The sequence below is a fragment of the Canis lupus genome, chromosome 19 (genome assembly GCF_003254725.2).
Source record: "Canis lupus dingo isolate Sandy chromosome 19, ASM325472v2, whole genome shotgun sequence".
Taxonomy (NCBI): domain Eukaryota; kingdom Metazoa; phylum Chordata; class Mammalia; order Carnivora; family Canidae; genus Canis; species Canis lupus.
The window spans coordinates 21,590,995-21,606,432 of record NC_064261.1 but is presented as its reverse complement, the minus strand read 5'-3'; the positions used below and the strand labels follow the sequence as shown (position 1 = coordinate 21,606,432).

Below are 15,438 nucleotides of genomic sequence, written 5' to 3'. Positions count from 1 at the left end.
TTTTGTGTATGGTGTAAGAAAGTGGTTCAGTTTCATTCTTTTGCATGTAGCTGTCCAGTTTTCTCAACACCATTTATTTTAAAAACTGTCTTTTCCCCATTGTATATTGTCTCCTTTGTTGTAGATTAATTGGCCATAAAAGCATGAGTTTATTTCTGGGTTCTCTATTCTGTTCATTGATCTATGTGTCTATTTTTGTGCCAGTACCATAGTGTCTTGATCACTGTAGCTTTGTAATATGTCTTGAAATCTGAGATTATGATACTTCCAGCTTTGTTCTCATTTCTCAAGATTTCTTTGGCTATTTGAAGTCTTTTGTGGTTCTACACATAAATTTTAGGATTGTTTGTTCTAGTTCTGTGAAAAACGCTGTTGATATTTTGATAGGGATTGTGTTGAACCTGTAGATTGCTTTTGGTGTTAAGGACATTTTGATGATATTCTTCCAGTCCATGATTGTGGTGTATTTTTCCATTTGTTTGTGTTGCCTTCAGTTTTTTCCCCCAAGTCTTTCACCTCCTTGGTTAAATTTATTCCTGAGTATCTTATTCTTTTTGGTACAGTTGTAAATGGGCCTCCTTTCTTAATTTCTCTATTACCTTGTTATTAGTGTGTAGAAACACAACAGATTTATGTATATTTCATATACTACAATTTTACTGAATTCATTTATTCTAATTTTTGATGGAGTCTTTAGAGTTTTCTCTATATAGTGCCATGTCATCTGCATGACAGTTTTACTTTTTTCTTACCATTTTGGATGCCTTTTATTTCTTCTTGTCTGACTGCTGTGGTTAGAACTTCCAGTATTATGTTGAATAACAGTGATGAGAGTGGACATCCCTGTCTTGTTCTTGATCTTAACAGGAAAAGCTCTGGATTTCTCATGGCCATTGGCTTTTTTGTTTCAGGTTATACTCCTGGCACACCTTACAAAGTGTCCTGTTCCCCCACCAGCGGGGCAGTGCCACCATACTCCTCCTCCCCTAACCCCTACCAGACCGCTGTGTACCCTGTGCGAAGTGCCTACCCCCAGCAGAGCCCCTACGCGCAGGTAGGCCTGGGGTATGCTGTGGGTCTCTTAATGGTGCTCATGAGTATTGTGTGTATGGGAAGGATTGGTTCTCTCTGGGCTCTCTGATCCATGGGGCGTGGATCCCTGTGGCAGTTGTCTCTCCTCTTCTCCACAGCAAGGCACGTACTACACACAGCCCCTGTACGCAGCACCCCCTCACGTCATCCACCACACCACAGTGGTGCAGCCCAATGGCATGCCGGCGACAGTGTACCCTGCTCCCATCCCTCCACCTAGAGGCAACGGCGTCACCATGGGCATGGTGGCTGGGACCACTATGGCCATGTCAGCAGGTGAGTCCTTGACCCTGGGTCGCCTGTTTTATGATGGCATGAGAGCCAAGGGAAGGGAGAGCTCACTAATTCTCTGATCCTTAGTTTGATTTTTCATGGCTCGAATTGCATGGAAGGACATACGATTCAGGAAAGGAATAGCGTATGATCTTTTTTTTTTTCCCTTCCCTTCATTTCCTCCTCTTGTCCTTTCAGTTGAGAGGAGACTGAGTGTGGAGTTGAGAGTGACAAGCCAAGAACCAAGTACCCTCCCTGTAGGCACGAGTGGATAGTGATCTCTGTATTTGACGACTGAGCTGAGCCCTTGGCAGTAGGGCTGAGGAGTGGCTGGTCCCCCTGAGGAGCACACCAAACTTGAGCAGGAGGGGATTATTTTGATCTAGGTGGGCTGGCCCTTCTGGTACCTCCCTTAAGTGTGGGCTCCCTTTGCAAGGCAAGTTGTGTGAATGTTGGTGTTTACATAAATCTAAGAAAACTGGCTTTGTGTTAATATATGTAACAGCTACTTGGAGAAACCCTTTGGCATTGGTCGACTTTGTTTCCCAAGGCTTCCCTTGGTCAGAAAAATAAACCATGGAGAGATGAGTCTCCTGGGTAGGCTGAATACATCTTCTTGGAAATGTGGAGGCCCTGGGGGCTTGATGTAATGTCTAGGGACTAGGTAACCTCCACTAGGCATAGGAGGTCTTGTGGCAGGGCGGCCAGGTACAGAAGATGCACTTGCTTGCCTGTGGCTGTGGGGTTTTTTTTGTTTTTTTGTTTTTTTAAGTTCCCCTCCCTTTAAAAAAAAAAAAAAAAAAACTTCAAAGTAGGGAGATTGTGCTAGAGAAAAAGGTATGTTAGGATACTGTGTGTTTTTCTGCCCAGATCTCCATTGTATTTGGGTTTCCCATACCTACCCGTGAAGAGACAGAAACTGCATGTTTGAGGCATGTGGAGGAGGGAGGGTTGGCAGGCTGTGGGTCGGTTGTGGGCAGGGAGATGGAAGTGAAGAGAAGCAAGGTGAGGCTGTTAGGTTTGAGGTTATTCTTATCTACAAATGGGCTCAGAGAATTGCTGAGTTATGCAGTTATAGGAGAAATACATTTATCTTTGTATACTCAGAAGCTCATGTACTTTGAAATCTCCTTCCCTCCCTTCAATTTATTACCGTCTTAACCATTTTTTACTATATAGTTAAGTATATTCACATTTTTTTGTAAAACAGATCTCCAGAATTTTTTCACCTTGCAAAGCTGAAGGTCTGTGCTCATTAAATATAACAACTCACCTTATCCTATACAGGCCACACTCCGAGCCCAGCCTCTGGCCACCACCATTTACTTCCTGCCTATCAGTTTGACTACTTGACATACCTCGTGGAAGTGGAATCCTATTGGTTCTCTCTTTCTGTAACTGACTTATTTTACTTAGCACATCCTCAAGGTTCATCCATGTTATAGTATGTAACAAGTTTCCTTTTTTAAGGCTAAATAATAATTTTTTTATTTTGTCAGTGATCATCTGATTTATAAAAATCACGGAGTATTCTCATATGAAGGGGAGGCACAAAGCCTTCTACAGATATTATTATTCGAGCTTGCTTTGTACAACTTTGAGTTGTGTATGATCAGGGTTCTGATAGCACTGTAGGTCAAGATTACCCCTTTTTACTTTCAAAGCAGGCCAGCCCAGAGGCTCTTGCCAGGCAGCATGGAGCTGTTTGGTTACAGGCAGCCTGTGTGGGTGGTGCTGCCTGCCACTGACACAGCTGCTCTTTCTTCCAGGTACCCTGCTGACCGCCCACTCCCCAACTCCTGTTGCCCCCCACCCAGTCACTGTGCCCACATATCGGGCCCCAGGAACTCCCACCTACAGCTACGTGCCCCCTCAGTGGTGATCACCCTGCAAACGTAAGTGACCGGGAAGCCTGTGTCAGCTCTTGACTAAGGTGCATTTTTTCAGTACAGAATGGCACATCTACCATATTTTAAGCACTAATGAGAAAAATGCTACCTGTTAACCTAAAAGCAATGTGGTATTTAAATTTTTGTTCTTACTGACTCTACAAAGTAGAAGGAAGGAATCCATTGACTACTTGCTTTGTACCCTATAGACTTTATTATTTTCCTGTTCCATGCTCTAATCTCCCACTGCTTTCTGGAGGAAACAGGATTCTAATTGTAACTGGAAGTGTCTCTGAGGTCCATGGGAACTGGAAGCAATAGCCTTTCCTGCTACTGCCCTTTCTGGTTCTAATGGATTTTGTCTTCCTTGAGTTAATGAAACACCTCTATTTCTGGAGCAGCGGTGCCAGAGGCACTCTTTGTTGACTCCATGTCTCTCTCTTTCCCTTCCAGATTTGAGGATGGAGCTGTGCAGTCACATCATGGAGGTTCCACAGCTGGTGCTGCAGGCCTCGCGCCTCCAACCTGGACTTTCTTCTTAATGCTCTCGACACTTAGCTAAACACTACTATGGCCCGGCCCAGCAGGTCCAGTGCCATTAGTCTCCAACTAACTCTGTGGGTTGGTCTTAAAGTAAATCCTGTTTTGTGGGCTGCCTGGCAATTTTTTAGCTAACTGTAATGATAAAAAGGGGAGTATTAATCTATTCTGAATCATATCTAGTTGAATGCATGTTTAAAAAAACAAACACAAAAACAAAGCTTGCTCAATCTACCTGCAGTGACTGATGCAAAACCATCATATGCAAACCCAAAGGAATGGAAAAGCATTTTATAACATGTATCACTAATGCACTGTTGTAATGTATCCAGAGTCTTAAAGTTATAAGTGTTAAAGTGAATTTCTTCATAGAGTATCTGAAATCCCTTAGATGATTCTTCAGCCTTTGGGGTTGAGGTGGGTTGCCAGTTGATAACGTGGACTTTGACTTTTCAGCATTCTGTTTTTTTCACACTGACTGCACGGAATGGGGGAGAGTATGGGAAGGGCCACCACTGCCTGGGATGCAGCCAGTTTACTGGGCATCTCTTTCTTGCTGTGTAGTCTTGCCAGGGCATTGTGGTATGGACATTCTTAAAGATGATCCTAAAAGTGTAGAGTTGTGTGGCCAGTACAGTTAGGGGCAAGAAGTGGTGTCTGTATCAGCAAAGCACTTTTCTCTGCCATCTAAGTTTTCTTTATAAGCCTCTTACAGATAAGAGGTTTTCTGTATCTTTACTGGAAAAGTCCTATGTAGAACATAAATTATTTTTCTGGGATGGAAGGTACATGAAGGAGAAACAGCCACACTTGGAGGATGTATTGGCTTCTCCTTTATTTAGCTTAGAAAACCATTCCCCCCCCACACCTCCCCTGAAATGTTTCAGTCCATTGAAAACATATGTAGGCGTTGCTGTCGTCTCGTCTCCCCCCACCAAAGAAGGGCAAAGATTTCAGCTGTTATGAAGAAAGTTGTATATTTAAGAACTATTTTAAACGGGAACAAAACTTTATTTAAAGTTGTTTCTTTTAGAGAGGCAGGCCTGTGGCTGTGTTGGGGCCCATCCACCTGATGGAGACTTGTCATCTGAAACCATTTGGAGGTGGCTCCTGGAAATGGGTCTGTGGAGGTGTGAGGGAAGGGCTGGTACCTCGTCTGTGAGCCTTGTCTGCCATGTCTTGTAGCTGAGGGCTTTTAGCATAAAGCAGGTATGGACAACATAGGGCCAGGCAGAATCAGAATATATTTGCCTGCTGGGATTTATTTGGAAAGGACTTTGTGTTTAAGGTCTGAATATTGTATATAAGAAACAAAGAGGATTTATGCTCAGCTTGTCTTGAGGGAGTGTGTGTCTGTTCAAAGAAGGGGTGGGAGGGTGAGGGTTTTGTTCCCTTTCAGCAGTCTGTCAGGTGGGGGTGTGCTCCTGTTCACCCCATCATTGTTTCAAGTGTTGTGGGCTTTGGTTGGGGAGGGGACCCTACTCTTCTGTCTCTGGCAGCTAGGTCAGGGCTCTGGCACTGGTTTGGCATTTGGCCTCATTTGTTGAGTGGGACACCTGAACTCTGAGCCTTTGGTAACCTTATTTTTTTATGGTAAGTACCCCATAATTTTCTTTTTCACATTTTATTTTATAAGAAGTTTAGGAATATTTTTGCATGGATCATTGTAAACAGAAGATTCCTTATTCCTAATGTCTATTAATGTAGTGTGCTTACTGATAAGTTCTTTAAATTGCTCATTAGCACTTAACCCACATGTGTGTTTGAGAGAGAGCAAGTGAGATTGTATATGTGTGAACCATTTATTCCAGGCACATGGTTTGTGTCCAGTTCTTCAACTCTTTGTTGGTAATTCCATCTGTATAATAGATGGTTTGTAATAAATATCTGATAGGTTCTAAGGGATCCAGGGCTGAACTGACCAAGTAACAGAAAAGTCAGTTTCCCCAGTTTAGTGTAATAGATTAGGAGAAAATATGATTTTAGTGTATGCTTTAAAAAAAGCCCTAGCACCAGAATGGGAACACACACACACACACACACACACACACACACACACACAAAACTATATGTAAGGGATGGAATTATTTGAATTGAACAGAAAGAAGTTATATAGGATGCTTCATTGGGCTTGCTTAAGACATGGCACACACAGGGTGAGTGTTTTCACAAGCACTGAATTAATTGGTGTTTTTGAGAGCAAGGAGGGTGGGTTGCATTTTGCCCCCATTTACATCAGCTTCATAAACTTTCCCTTACGATTTTCTTAAATCTTTTTCCCTTTTGTGAAGGTGTGTTTGAAGACTTTATCAAATATTTTTGCATAATGGAATACATCTGGAAATCTTTTCAGTTTTGAACCTATCAGGGCATAGCTATCAAATATGATAATGAAAGGTAGATCTTGTCTAGCAGGTAAGAATTTGGACATATGAATAGTAGCAAAACTATCATAGGTTGTAATTTTAACAGCATTGAATTCCAGTAAAATTAACTAAGGAATAGATTTCTATTATAAAGTTCATAATTTGATATCTCAAGCATAATAGTGGAACATCCAGAGAAACTTAACTTTGGTCGGGGTCGGGGGGGGTGACATTCCTAATTTGAGAGTCTTTCAGCTGAATTATGGTTCTCTTAGAAGTGGAGATAGGCAAGCAAAGGACCTAATTTTTTTAAACAAGAATGGGTATTTAAAAAATTTTTTTGTTCTACAGCTTTTCTGCTAAGGTTTAGGAGGTCTGTTTTTCTGGTTATGGAGATTTTGTTTGGATCCGGGCTGGTGACTTGAGTGTTTAGTAATGAGCGATGGTCCCATTAGCTTGCTGCCTCTGAAAAGTGAGACTATCATCAGGGCCAGGTCCATTCATGTGATAGGCACAGAGGCGAGGTACTTCCAGAACCTTTTAGATCTCTTGTGTTAAATCTTTTTAGAACATTCTTGTTGGTATGGTTATTAGGCCTGCCAGTTGCTATTCTGTGAATCTGTGTCTTTTGAGTGCTATGCAAATGTAGTATTTACAGGAGATGAGAGAGGTCTTGAACCTTGGGCTGGGCACCTGGTTGGTGGACATCTTGCCCTTCCCATGCTGGGCATATAGTGCCTTGCTCCATCTGGTGGCACCATCACTTCTATAATGAGAGGAAGTACATTTTAAGGCACTTTGGATATGCTGATATCTGGCCCAGGGGTTGCTATGAGTGTGCCTGCCAGTTGGGTAGTAAAAAGTGGCAAACACCAGCCACATCTATATTGGGGCCTACTTCAAAATGGAAATCCAGACTTCTTCACCTGTTCTTGTAAACATTTGGAAACAATATTTCTCTGACTAATTGGGCCACCTTTTCCCCATCTGGCGGCTAATGGCTGGATATCCCAGTCATTGCCAACCTGAGTATTGCCCAGACAGGACAGGATGCCTGTCTGACCCCTCAGCAGGCTCGCAGTTTTAAGGGTGAATGGCTTGAGGGTGGGGGGCAGCTTCTGGTTCTTCTCTGGTGCTTTCTAAGGATGGATGGGGATATCTGTAGAGGAGTGTGGTTGGCTCAGGGGAAGAGCAGACTGCTTAGCTCTCTTCTCTCTAGCATGTCTCAAATGTTTGTGTGTGTTTTTTTCCCTGAGCTGCTTATTATTCAGCCTGAGCTTTCCTGAAGGTCCTTCAGACTTTTTTTGAACAGACTTGCAGATGACCTGCTACACAGGAGGGTCTGATCTTTTTGGGTAGAAAGTTGCAAAGTTGATCTTAACATGTTTCAGAGGATTTGTCCCCCCTCCTCAACCCCTATTCATTGGAAGAACAGAAAATCCTAGGGGTAACCTTATTTGAATCCCAAAGACTAAAGTCTGCTCACTTGGGACAGGGAGACAGAAGAGAGGCAGGCGTCTGTTCAGGGAACCTGCGGTGGTCTTCAGGAGCTCCCAGGGCTGGTGTTTTGGAGGTGAGCCTTGTCAGTATCCCCCTGGGTCTTTATGTAGACTAGTGGTCAGTAAAATAGTTGGGCTCTGCTTTGCTCCTGGCAGGGTTGCTGTGATGGAGGAGAGCCCCCAAGGAGCCACATGGATTCAGACTGACTAGGAAATGGTTCCTTTTTTTTTTTTTTTTTTTAATTTTTAAATATTGGGTTTTTTTTAGACCGTTCTCTTGGTACTTTTTTTAAGCTTAAGTCAGCATTGTCTTCCAGTGTTAAAGGCATCCCTCACCTCTGCATTGAACTTACGGTGTCAATCAATATAAAGGAATGGAACATCCATCTTGAGCCAGTTCCATTATGTGTAAATTCATACTATTTTAATTTTTTATGCAATCTGATGAGTAGATGAGCTCAGATTTAAAATTCTTAAAAGCACGTTTATTGTAACAAGAATTGTTATGTATTAATACTGCAGTTTTCAATAAAGATTGACTTGTGTTGCATATTGCGGTTTTTAAATTTTTTTTCCCCTGTAGGTTTTATTTTGAAGTGGCATGGCCTTGCTGGGAGGTGATGTAGCTTCTTTCAAGTTAGGAAATCCAGGGTTTGGGGGCAGAGGGCCTTGTGGTGCTCAGCCTCAGGGACCTTGTGTTGGGTGTAAGGGTGTGTGGAGGCAACAGGTTGTGGGGACTGTCTCCCCAAGAGGAAGGGAAGGAAAGCTGGCCCTCTTCCTCTTCTGGTCCTCTGGCCTGGGTCCTCCTGGGAGGACACATTCTCCATTTCACTGAGGATGCTAGGACCCAGAAAGACTGTAGACTGCCTGACCCTCAAATTCACATTTGCTAAACTTCAGCTAAACATTGACTCTGGGAGCAGTGAAGGAGGCAGTGGGCTTCTAGGCCTGAGTGGGTTGCAGGCGCTGAGCCAGGACAGCTCCCAGGCCATACACTGTTTTCCCAGCTCCTTCTGAGTCTCTGAAGTACTTCTCCCATCACCTCTGCTTCTTTCCACCAAAGCTCTGAGGGCATGGTCTGCAAATAAATGAGCTCCCACAGCACTGAGTGATGCTGTATCATCCTTTCTGTTGAAGGAAATGCCCAGGGCAGAGATAGGTAAGAGGTACAGGAAGGACAGGGAATGCAAAGGAGAAAATACACAGACAAAAATGGAAAAACAAGGGCTGGCAGCCAGGTAATTTTTCATAAGTTTTTTATGAAATTAAATGTGGTTTCTGGCTTGGAGAAGGTATAGTGCAAGAGTTGACTGTACATGCTGCTGAATCCCCGTGGGCAAGAGACAGCTCAGGTTCTGGTTGTACTATGGGTAACCCTTCTCATTGGGATGTGGGCTTCTCTTTAACTCACATGACCACCGGCCTCTGGGTTGGTGGGTCAATCCTGGGTGCTGGGCCACAGAATTCAGTCCTTATGGCTTCTCACACTCACTTAGGGTAAGGCAATCTTTCTGTGTCACTAATAACAATTCTTTTCCCCATTGTTAGAAAAACCACACAATCCAAACCAAAAAAAAAAGGACCAGGTTCTGGAGTCAACCCACAGCTATATGTGGACTGGTCACGAACCCTGACAGATGTATGCAGTGACTATGGTTTTGTTTTCTCTCCACTATAAACAAACACATCACGAGGAGGGTGTCCAGCAGCCAGGGGTGTCTAGAGGGGCTGGGAGGCAGAAATGAGTAGGCTCTGGGCTGGACATTTTTGTGCACAGAATTCTACTTCCCACCCTCCAGTGATGCAAGTTGCCTGGCACCAGCAGCTGGGGGACTGGGGGCCTGAGGGGCATTTGGAGGGCAGAGGTGTACAGAGCCCAATTTTGCAGAGGCTAAAGGCAGATGGTTTCCTGCCCAGAGAAAAGAGGAGGAGGGATGATTAAATGTCCAGAGAAGAGGGTTCAGAGCGGCCAGTCTTCTCACACACATTGCCCTGGCCGGGGGCTCTGCACTGTGCCTCCCAGGAGGCCCCATAGAAGTCCAGGGGGCAGTGGGAGGCTCACTGCTGTGGGCCCCTGCCCCTCCAGCTGGTGTCTTCTGTGCACCAGTAGTAGGGAAGAACCCACAAATGGGGGGCCAAGCAGCTCTCTCACTCAGTCTGTAGCTTCCAGTGTGCGTGAGGCAGAGGAGGCCACATGCGCTGGGCCTCAGGGGAAAAGGCTGGAGGCCCACTGCCGGGCCAGGTCCCAAGAGTGCTGCCAGATGGGAAGCTGGCTCACTTGCGGAAGGGTGCCAGCCGGCTGATGCTGTGCCAGAAAGTAGAAGGCTTCCGCTTGGGTTCTGCCAGTACTAAGACCTGTTGCTGGGGCAGGCTGGTGGGTAGTGCCGGGTGCTTCTGGCGTGTCAGGTAGTAGGGCCGGCTGAGGGCTAGGCAGAAGAAAGGGATCTTACGTAGGTGCCTAGGGAGCCGGGTGGCACAGGGCAGAGCAGCAGCCTTTGCTTGGTAGGGGAGTGGGATAAGGTCTGTCCCACAGGAGGGAACTTCCTATAAGGGCAACCACCTCCAGTGGCCTGGGCCACCCTCTGGCCTGCAGAGCAGATGGACAAGGGACCAGGGACAGTGTGGGTCCTGGAGCTACTCCGTAGCATAGGCCCCAGGCCAGGCATTTCACATCTCTGAAGAAATGGGGCTATGAGCTCCTTGGCAGGGGGGTATATGGAGGCATGCCAGAAATAGTGCTGCATGGGGAGCTGTGATATCACTAATAGTACTGCTTTGGGAGACCCACGGGAATCGAGAGCAAAATCAACTGCTCAGACTAAAGCTTTGTCACTGGTGGCCTCACCAATCCGGGAATAAATACCTACAGTGGGCAGTGGGCAGTAGATGGGCCCCAGGTGCTAGCTGGCTTTGCTCTGGGGGTCAGAGAAGAGTTTGATCATGGCTAGGGCTAGGCTGTTGTTAGAAGAGATAGGGTACCATCCACTTACCTTTGGGCTTCCCAGTGGCCTGCTGCTTGCTGGCATTCAGCATGGCTTGCTTTCTCTGCAGCTCGGTGATAGAGAAGCCTGAGAGGAAGAGCCACAAAAAGACCTCCACTTACTCTGAGGACTTGGCTGCCTTTCTACCTCCTCCCTCCTCCCCATCCAGTGTTCCTCTTGGCCAGTGCCTCCTGGTATCTGTGTGATCCTCTGGGTACTCTGCACCTCCCATAGGGCCTGGGGTCCCAACATGCTGCAGAAGCTCAGCATTCTGCTCAGACAGCCTGCCTTGGCCAACAAGGCAGAGAACATTACATGCTCAAGGGCCCTCCCCACATGGCTTTCCATGCTCCATCTCTCACCTTGACCCAATCCTTGATGTATCAAGCATCTAGTGTCCGTCCTTTCCACTATGGTAGAGACTCCTTTCCCAGACCAAGAGCAGCCAATCTGGTCACTCTGAACATGATGCCCAGGGACCCATCAAGAAGAGAGAAATGCAGTGGGAGGTGCCTTGCTTATGTTGGAGTGGAGGAGGCTTCTCAAAGCCAGTTCCCAAATCCTACTTGAATGGTTTGTGCTAGAAAAGGGCTTCGCTAGGTCTCTGCAGCTGAGCAGAGGGCCCCCACTTTATGGAGTGTGCATGCATATGTGTATATATGTGTGTTCTGGAAGCAAAGCCTAACAGACCAGGGGGCCCATGCCCCAGGGCTGAAACAAAGAGATGTCCTGGAACCTTGCTAAACCCTGAGGCCCTTGGGCTGTGGGACACACTGTTTCAAGGCTCTCCTGACCTCACATTCAGGAGTCAGGAGGGCCGGGTGGGCTCTCACAGTGGAGCAAGGCTGAGTAGGGTCTCGCACCTGTCTCCTGGTCCAGCTGCACTTGTTCCCTCTCCCTGGTGAAGGCCTTGAGCCAGCGCTGTTTCTGCTCAGGCTTCCTGGCACACAGCAGGTGACTCTCTCCTGTGGTGCCGCAGAGCAGCCGGAAAGCATTCTTGACACTCACGTGGAGGTCTCTGTCTTTCCCATCTTCCAGATCCACCACCTCCAGGCCATCCATGTCCACTCGGCCCTTATAGTACAGCACATCCCGGCGGAGAAGGTCCTGCCAGAGACTCCGTGAGCTCCTGACCTATCCTGCTTGTTGGGTCCCTCCCAGGCCTCTGAACCACTCTCCTCACCTCGCACCCTGCAATTGGGAGGGCCAGTGGGCAGCACACCCACTTTCCCAGCAGATGGTGAGCTCATGAGGGCAGAGTGAGTGTGATTTGGCCCACAACTCTGCTGAACCTATAATGGAGGAGCCTCGTTCCTTTGATGAACATTTACTGACTGGCCTGGAGGGTCTTTGAGGTATTCACAGTCTCATGGGGAGGGCCCATGTTGCATGATAAGAAGAGTACCAGGCTTACCAGGCTGGGCCCAGGGCCAGTGCCAGGCAGGTTACATGCCCAGGGCCCCTTGGGCCATGTGTTGAGAGAAGTAGAAGCTAATAGTAAAGCAGCAAAAGCAGAGGACTCCAGGGCTCAAGGGGAGCTGAGTTTTGCAGGGACAGGAGAGGTGGCTTTAGAAGCAAGTAGGGGCTAGATCAGGAAGGAGGGTATTCTCAACAGCACTGGGCCCTGGCCAGATTATAAGGGCCATCCCATGGTCCGTGGGCTACTTGGCTCCCTCTGCAGTCACCCTCATCTTGCCCCTACAGACCTGACCAGGGAAGAGCCTGCTCTACTAAAGGTGGGAAAGGAACCACCACTGTGTGGCTCCTTTTTTTTGGCAGTTACTCCCAGCCCTCAGCTTCACCCCTTCCATCCTGCTCTAAATGGCTCATCCCAGCAAGGCAGAGCAACTCTGGTACCTTCTTGCAGTAGATGAGCTGGTGGTCAAAGAGAAAAAACATCCTCTGCTGGCTCTTGGCTTGTGGCTGTGTAACACGAGTCAGCTCCCCCGAGTAGATGAGTTCTGAGCTCCTGACCAGGAGATCTTCCCCCTGGGAGACCCCAAGGAGAGCTGTGAGCTGAATGTACTCAACGCTGGAAGCCCCCTCCACTGGGTCCTGCCGCCTGCCTCCATCAAGAGTTGGGTAGGCTCCCCACTGGCCTGGCCTGCCTGTGGCCTCCACTGGCAAGTAGTAAGCAGCAGACCACCGAGGGAGGGGTTGCTCTTGAAGCCCAAGGAAGTGGTGGGGTTACTGGGGGTGGTGAGAAGGTCATTTGACCTATAAGTTGCTATCTCAGCAAAATGGGGCCCTGTGACAGCCAGTGGCATGTGTACTTGAAATGTGGCTAATCCCTGCTGAGATTATCATATTAGTAAAAGAATACCAATTTTGAAGACTATATAAAGAATGTGAAATATTTCACGAACGATTTTTTGTTGAGTACACTCTGAAATGATACTTTGGATATATTGAATTAAAACATTAAAAAATTTTAAAACATTAAAATTAATTTCACCCGCTTTCTTTCTGTTTTGAGATGGCTATTAGAACATATACAATTACCTATGTGGCTCCCATGATATTTTCATCAGATATGAAAGTGCTGTTCTCGAGAATAACTAGACCTAGCTAGAAGTCATCCATGAGCCTTGTCTCTTAGGGGCTAAGGAAGTTTTCCCAGCTAACTGTAGTTAGTACCTGAAGCCCCACGATCAGACTTCAAACTTTCAGGTTAAGCCCTTCCCCCTTCCGGTTCCTCCTGGGGAATACAAACCACATCCAGGAGTTCTTCACAGCCACTGAGTTTGAGCTAAGTGAATTTGTAGTGGTCTTTAGCCAGGGCTGGGGCTCAGAACCATTCACCAGGAAAATTAAAAACCCGGAACAAAACAAAGACCATATTGCTCTGCCCTACCACCAGAGATTCTAATTCCCTATTTCTAGGGTGGGGTCCAGGATCCAGTATTTTCATCACATTTTATGGCTGGTGAGTGGAGGTGAGAGAACAGGATAGGAAGACCTTTGGAGGACAGGAATGTTCCCATTAGGTCAAGCACACTGGGTGCTTTAGGAGACAAGACTGGCAGATATAAGGGGTATGTGCAAGCCAGAATGGAACCAGGAGGCTCTGACCCATGCTTTTGGTCATACTATGGCAGGTCTGAACCCTTCTGTGGGGAGTCCCAGGAGCTAACTAAAACTTGGGGTCTGGCCTGTCCCGCTGGGCTGGCTGGCCCCACTAGGAGCAACAACTATTTCACACATTTGCTCCTCTCTTGACCCTGAAAGGGGCCATCAGGCCTGTAGCTCAGTGCTCAGGTGGGTTGGATGGGGCAGAGGACCAGCTTTCCTGCCACTAGTTCCTATTTGCCAGCTCCCAAGAGCATGGCTTCCTGCTTAGGCTCCTTCCTAGATTTTTTTAGGGGCAGAGCCAGGGGCCATGCCCCATGGTATTTTCTGAGATGTGGGGCCTTCACCTCCCAGTCCTCTATGGAGCTCTGCCACTGAGCAATCTTGTCGATGTTTTCAAGCCTCCGTTTTCGTTCATTAATGAGCTGGGCCACATTCTTCATGGCATGTAAGGCTGCTTCCACATCCTTGAAATCCCTGGGGCGGAGCAAGATGGGAGAAGGCTGCACTACAGAGAGCAGAGAGGCCCCCCCACCCCCCCCGGAGCTACTTCCCTCTGGGGCTCTGTCCATGCACACCTGTCTGGACACAGAACTAAATACCCCACCTCTGTCCTCTTCCCTCATTACAACAGCGCATGACAGTGGGGGCTGTTTTACTGTGTGCCGCTGGCCAGTGCCTGTAGCAGTACCCCCACATTACCTGCACTCAACACACTGGCTGACCTAGGGTATGAAGAGCCTCAGGCGGGTCTCCCACCCCAGCGGCCTCCTACCTGTGCTGGGGGGGCGTGTACTTGAGTAGCTCGGCCAGCTGCAGAGGGTACTTGCAGATCTTCTGCACTGGTGTTAGCAAGAAGCCGTCCAGTGAGATGTCTATCATCTTCTGCAGCAGCCGGCAGGCCTCAAAGAAGTATACGTACTTGCTGAGCTTGGTGAGCCGGGACAGCTCCACACAGGCATTGGGGTGGTTGTTGCAGTACTCAGAGTAGATCTGGAAATCCGCTTGCTGGGGGCACACAGAGGTTAGGATGGTGACCTCCTGCTCTTTTGGGCCACCCAAGCAACCCAGCCACAGTGTTGAGAGGAAGCAGGAGCCTCTGCATTTCCTTCAGGAGCTGGGCTGAGAGGGCCCTGGCTCTGCCTACCTACTTCACTGGGCACACACTATATGGAATTAGGCACAGGGATGTGAGTGTTCTGGAAACTCGGGCTTGTGTGTGCCCTGTCACCACCTAGCTTTCTCAGCTGGGCCTTCAGCAGATATTTTGACTATATGTCTGGTTTTTTTATGAAATCAATGATGTTAATAAAGCAGCATTATCAAAGCCAAAAACCAGAGAAAGAGAAGGGAGAGAAAAAAGAGAGGAAAAGGAGAGAGAGAGGAGGAGAGAGGGAGAGAGAGCAAGAGGAGAGACGGAGAGGAGAGAGAGAGGAGAGGAGACGGGGGGGGGGGGGCGGGTAGGGAGAGAGAGAGGAGAGAAGAAACAGAGGGAGAGAGAGAGAAGAGAAAGAGATTAAGAGAGGTTAAATGGATGCCAGGGTCTATGGCTATGCCCCTGTAGTGTTTTCATCCTCAGCCTAGTGTCTGGCTTCTCCTTCACAAAGCTCTGATTTCATACCTGAATGGCTGCTCTGCTACTTTATTCAACACAACATGACAGGTGTGTCTACATTGTGTGTGTATCCTGCATGAGACTCACAGTGCCTCCCCCCACCCCTTTTTTAAA

The 15,438-nt window shown here is 47.3% G+C and overlaps 2 protein-coding genes across 3 annotated transcripts in view; one reads left to right on the top strand and one right to left on the bottom strand.

Moving 5' to 3' along the window:
• FAM168B (family with sequence similarity 168 member B) overlaps positions 1-8,209 on the top strand; it is a 51,080-nt gene extending 42,871 nt beyond the window's left edge. Inside the window, exons 4-8 of one of the 2 annotated variants that reach the window (XR_003131485.3) lie at positions 912-1,054; positions 1,191-1,368; positions 3,135-3,260; positions 3,708-4,485; positions 4,517-8,209. Coding sequence is in view for 1 of the 2 variants with exons in the window: in XM_025435993.3 (XP_025291778.1) it covers positions 912-1,054; positions 1,191-1,368; positions 3,135-3,247 (434 nt within the window). In the remaining variant the exon portion in view is untranslated. Of the gene's footprint in view, positions 1-911; positions 1,055-1,190; positions 1,369-3,134; positions 3,261-3,707 lie in introns of both variants that reach the window. The other variant, XM_025435993.3, reaches the window with a different exon arrangement.
• A 689-nt stretch (positions 8,210-8,898) lies between these two features.
• Positions 8,899-15,438, bottom strand: part of ARHGEF4 (Rho guanine nucleotide exchange factor 4) — a 122,099-nt gene continuing 115,559 nt past the window's right edge. Inside the window, 7 exon segments of the mRNA XM_049097354.1 lie at positions 8,899-9,991; positions 9,994-10,085; positions 10,650-10,727; positions 11,504-11,747; positions 12,498-12,629; positions 14,057-14,186; positions 14,485-14,717. Of these exon segments, the coding sequence (XP_048953311.1) occupies positions 9,866-9,991; positions 9,994-10,085; positions 10,650-10,727; positions 11,504-11,747; positions 12,498-12,629; positions 14,057-14,186; positions 14,485-14,717 (1,035 nt within the window). The 3' untranslated portion in view covers positions 8,899-9,865.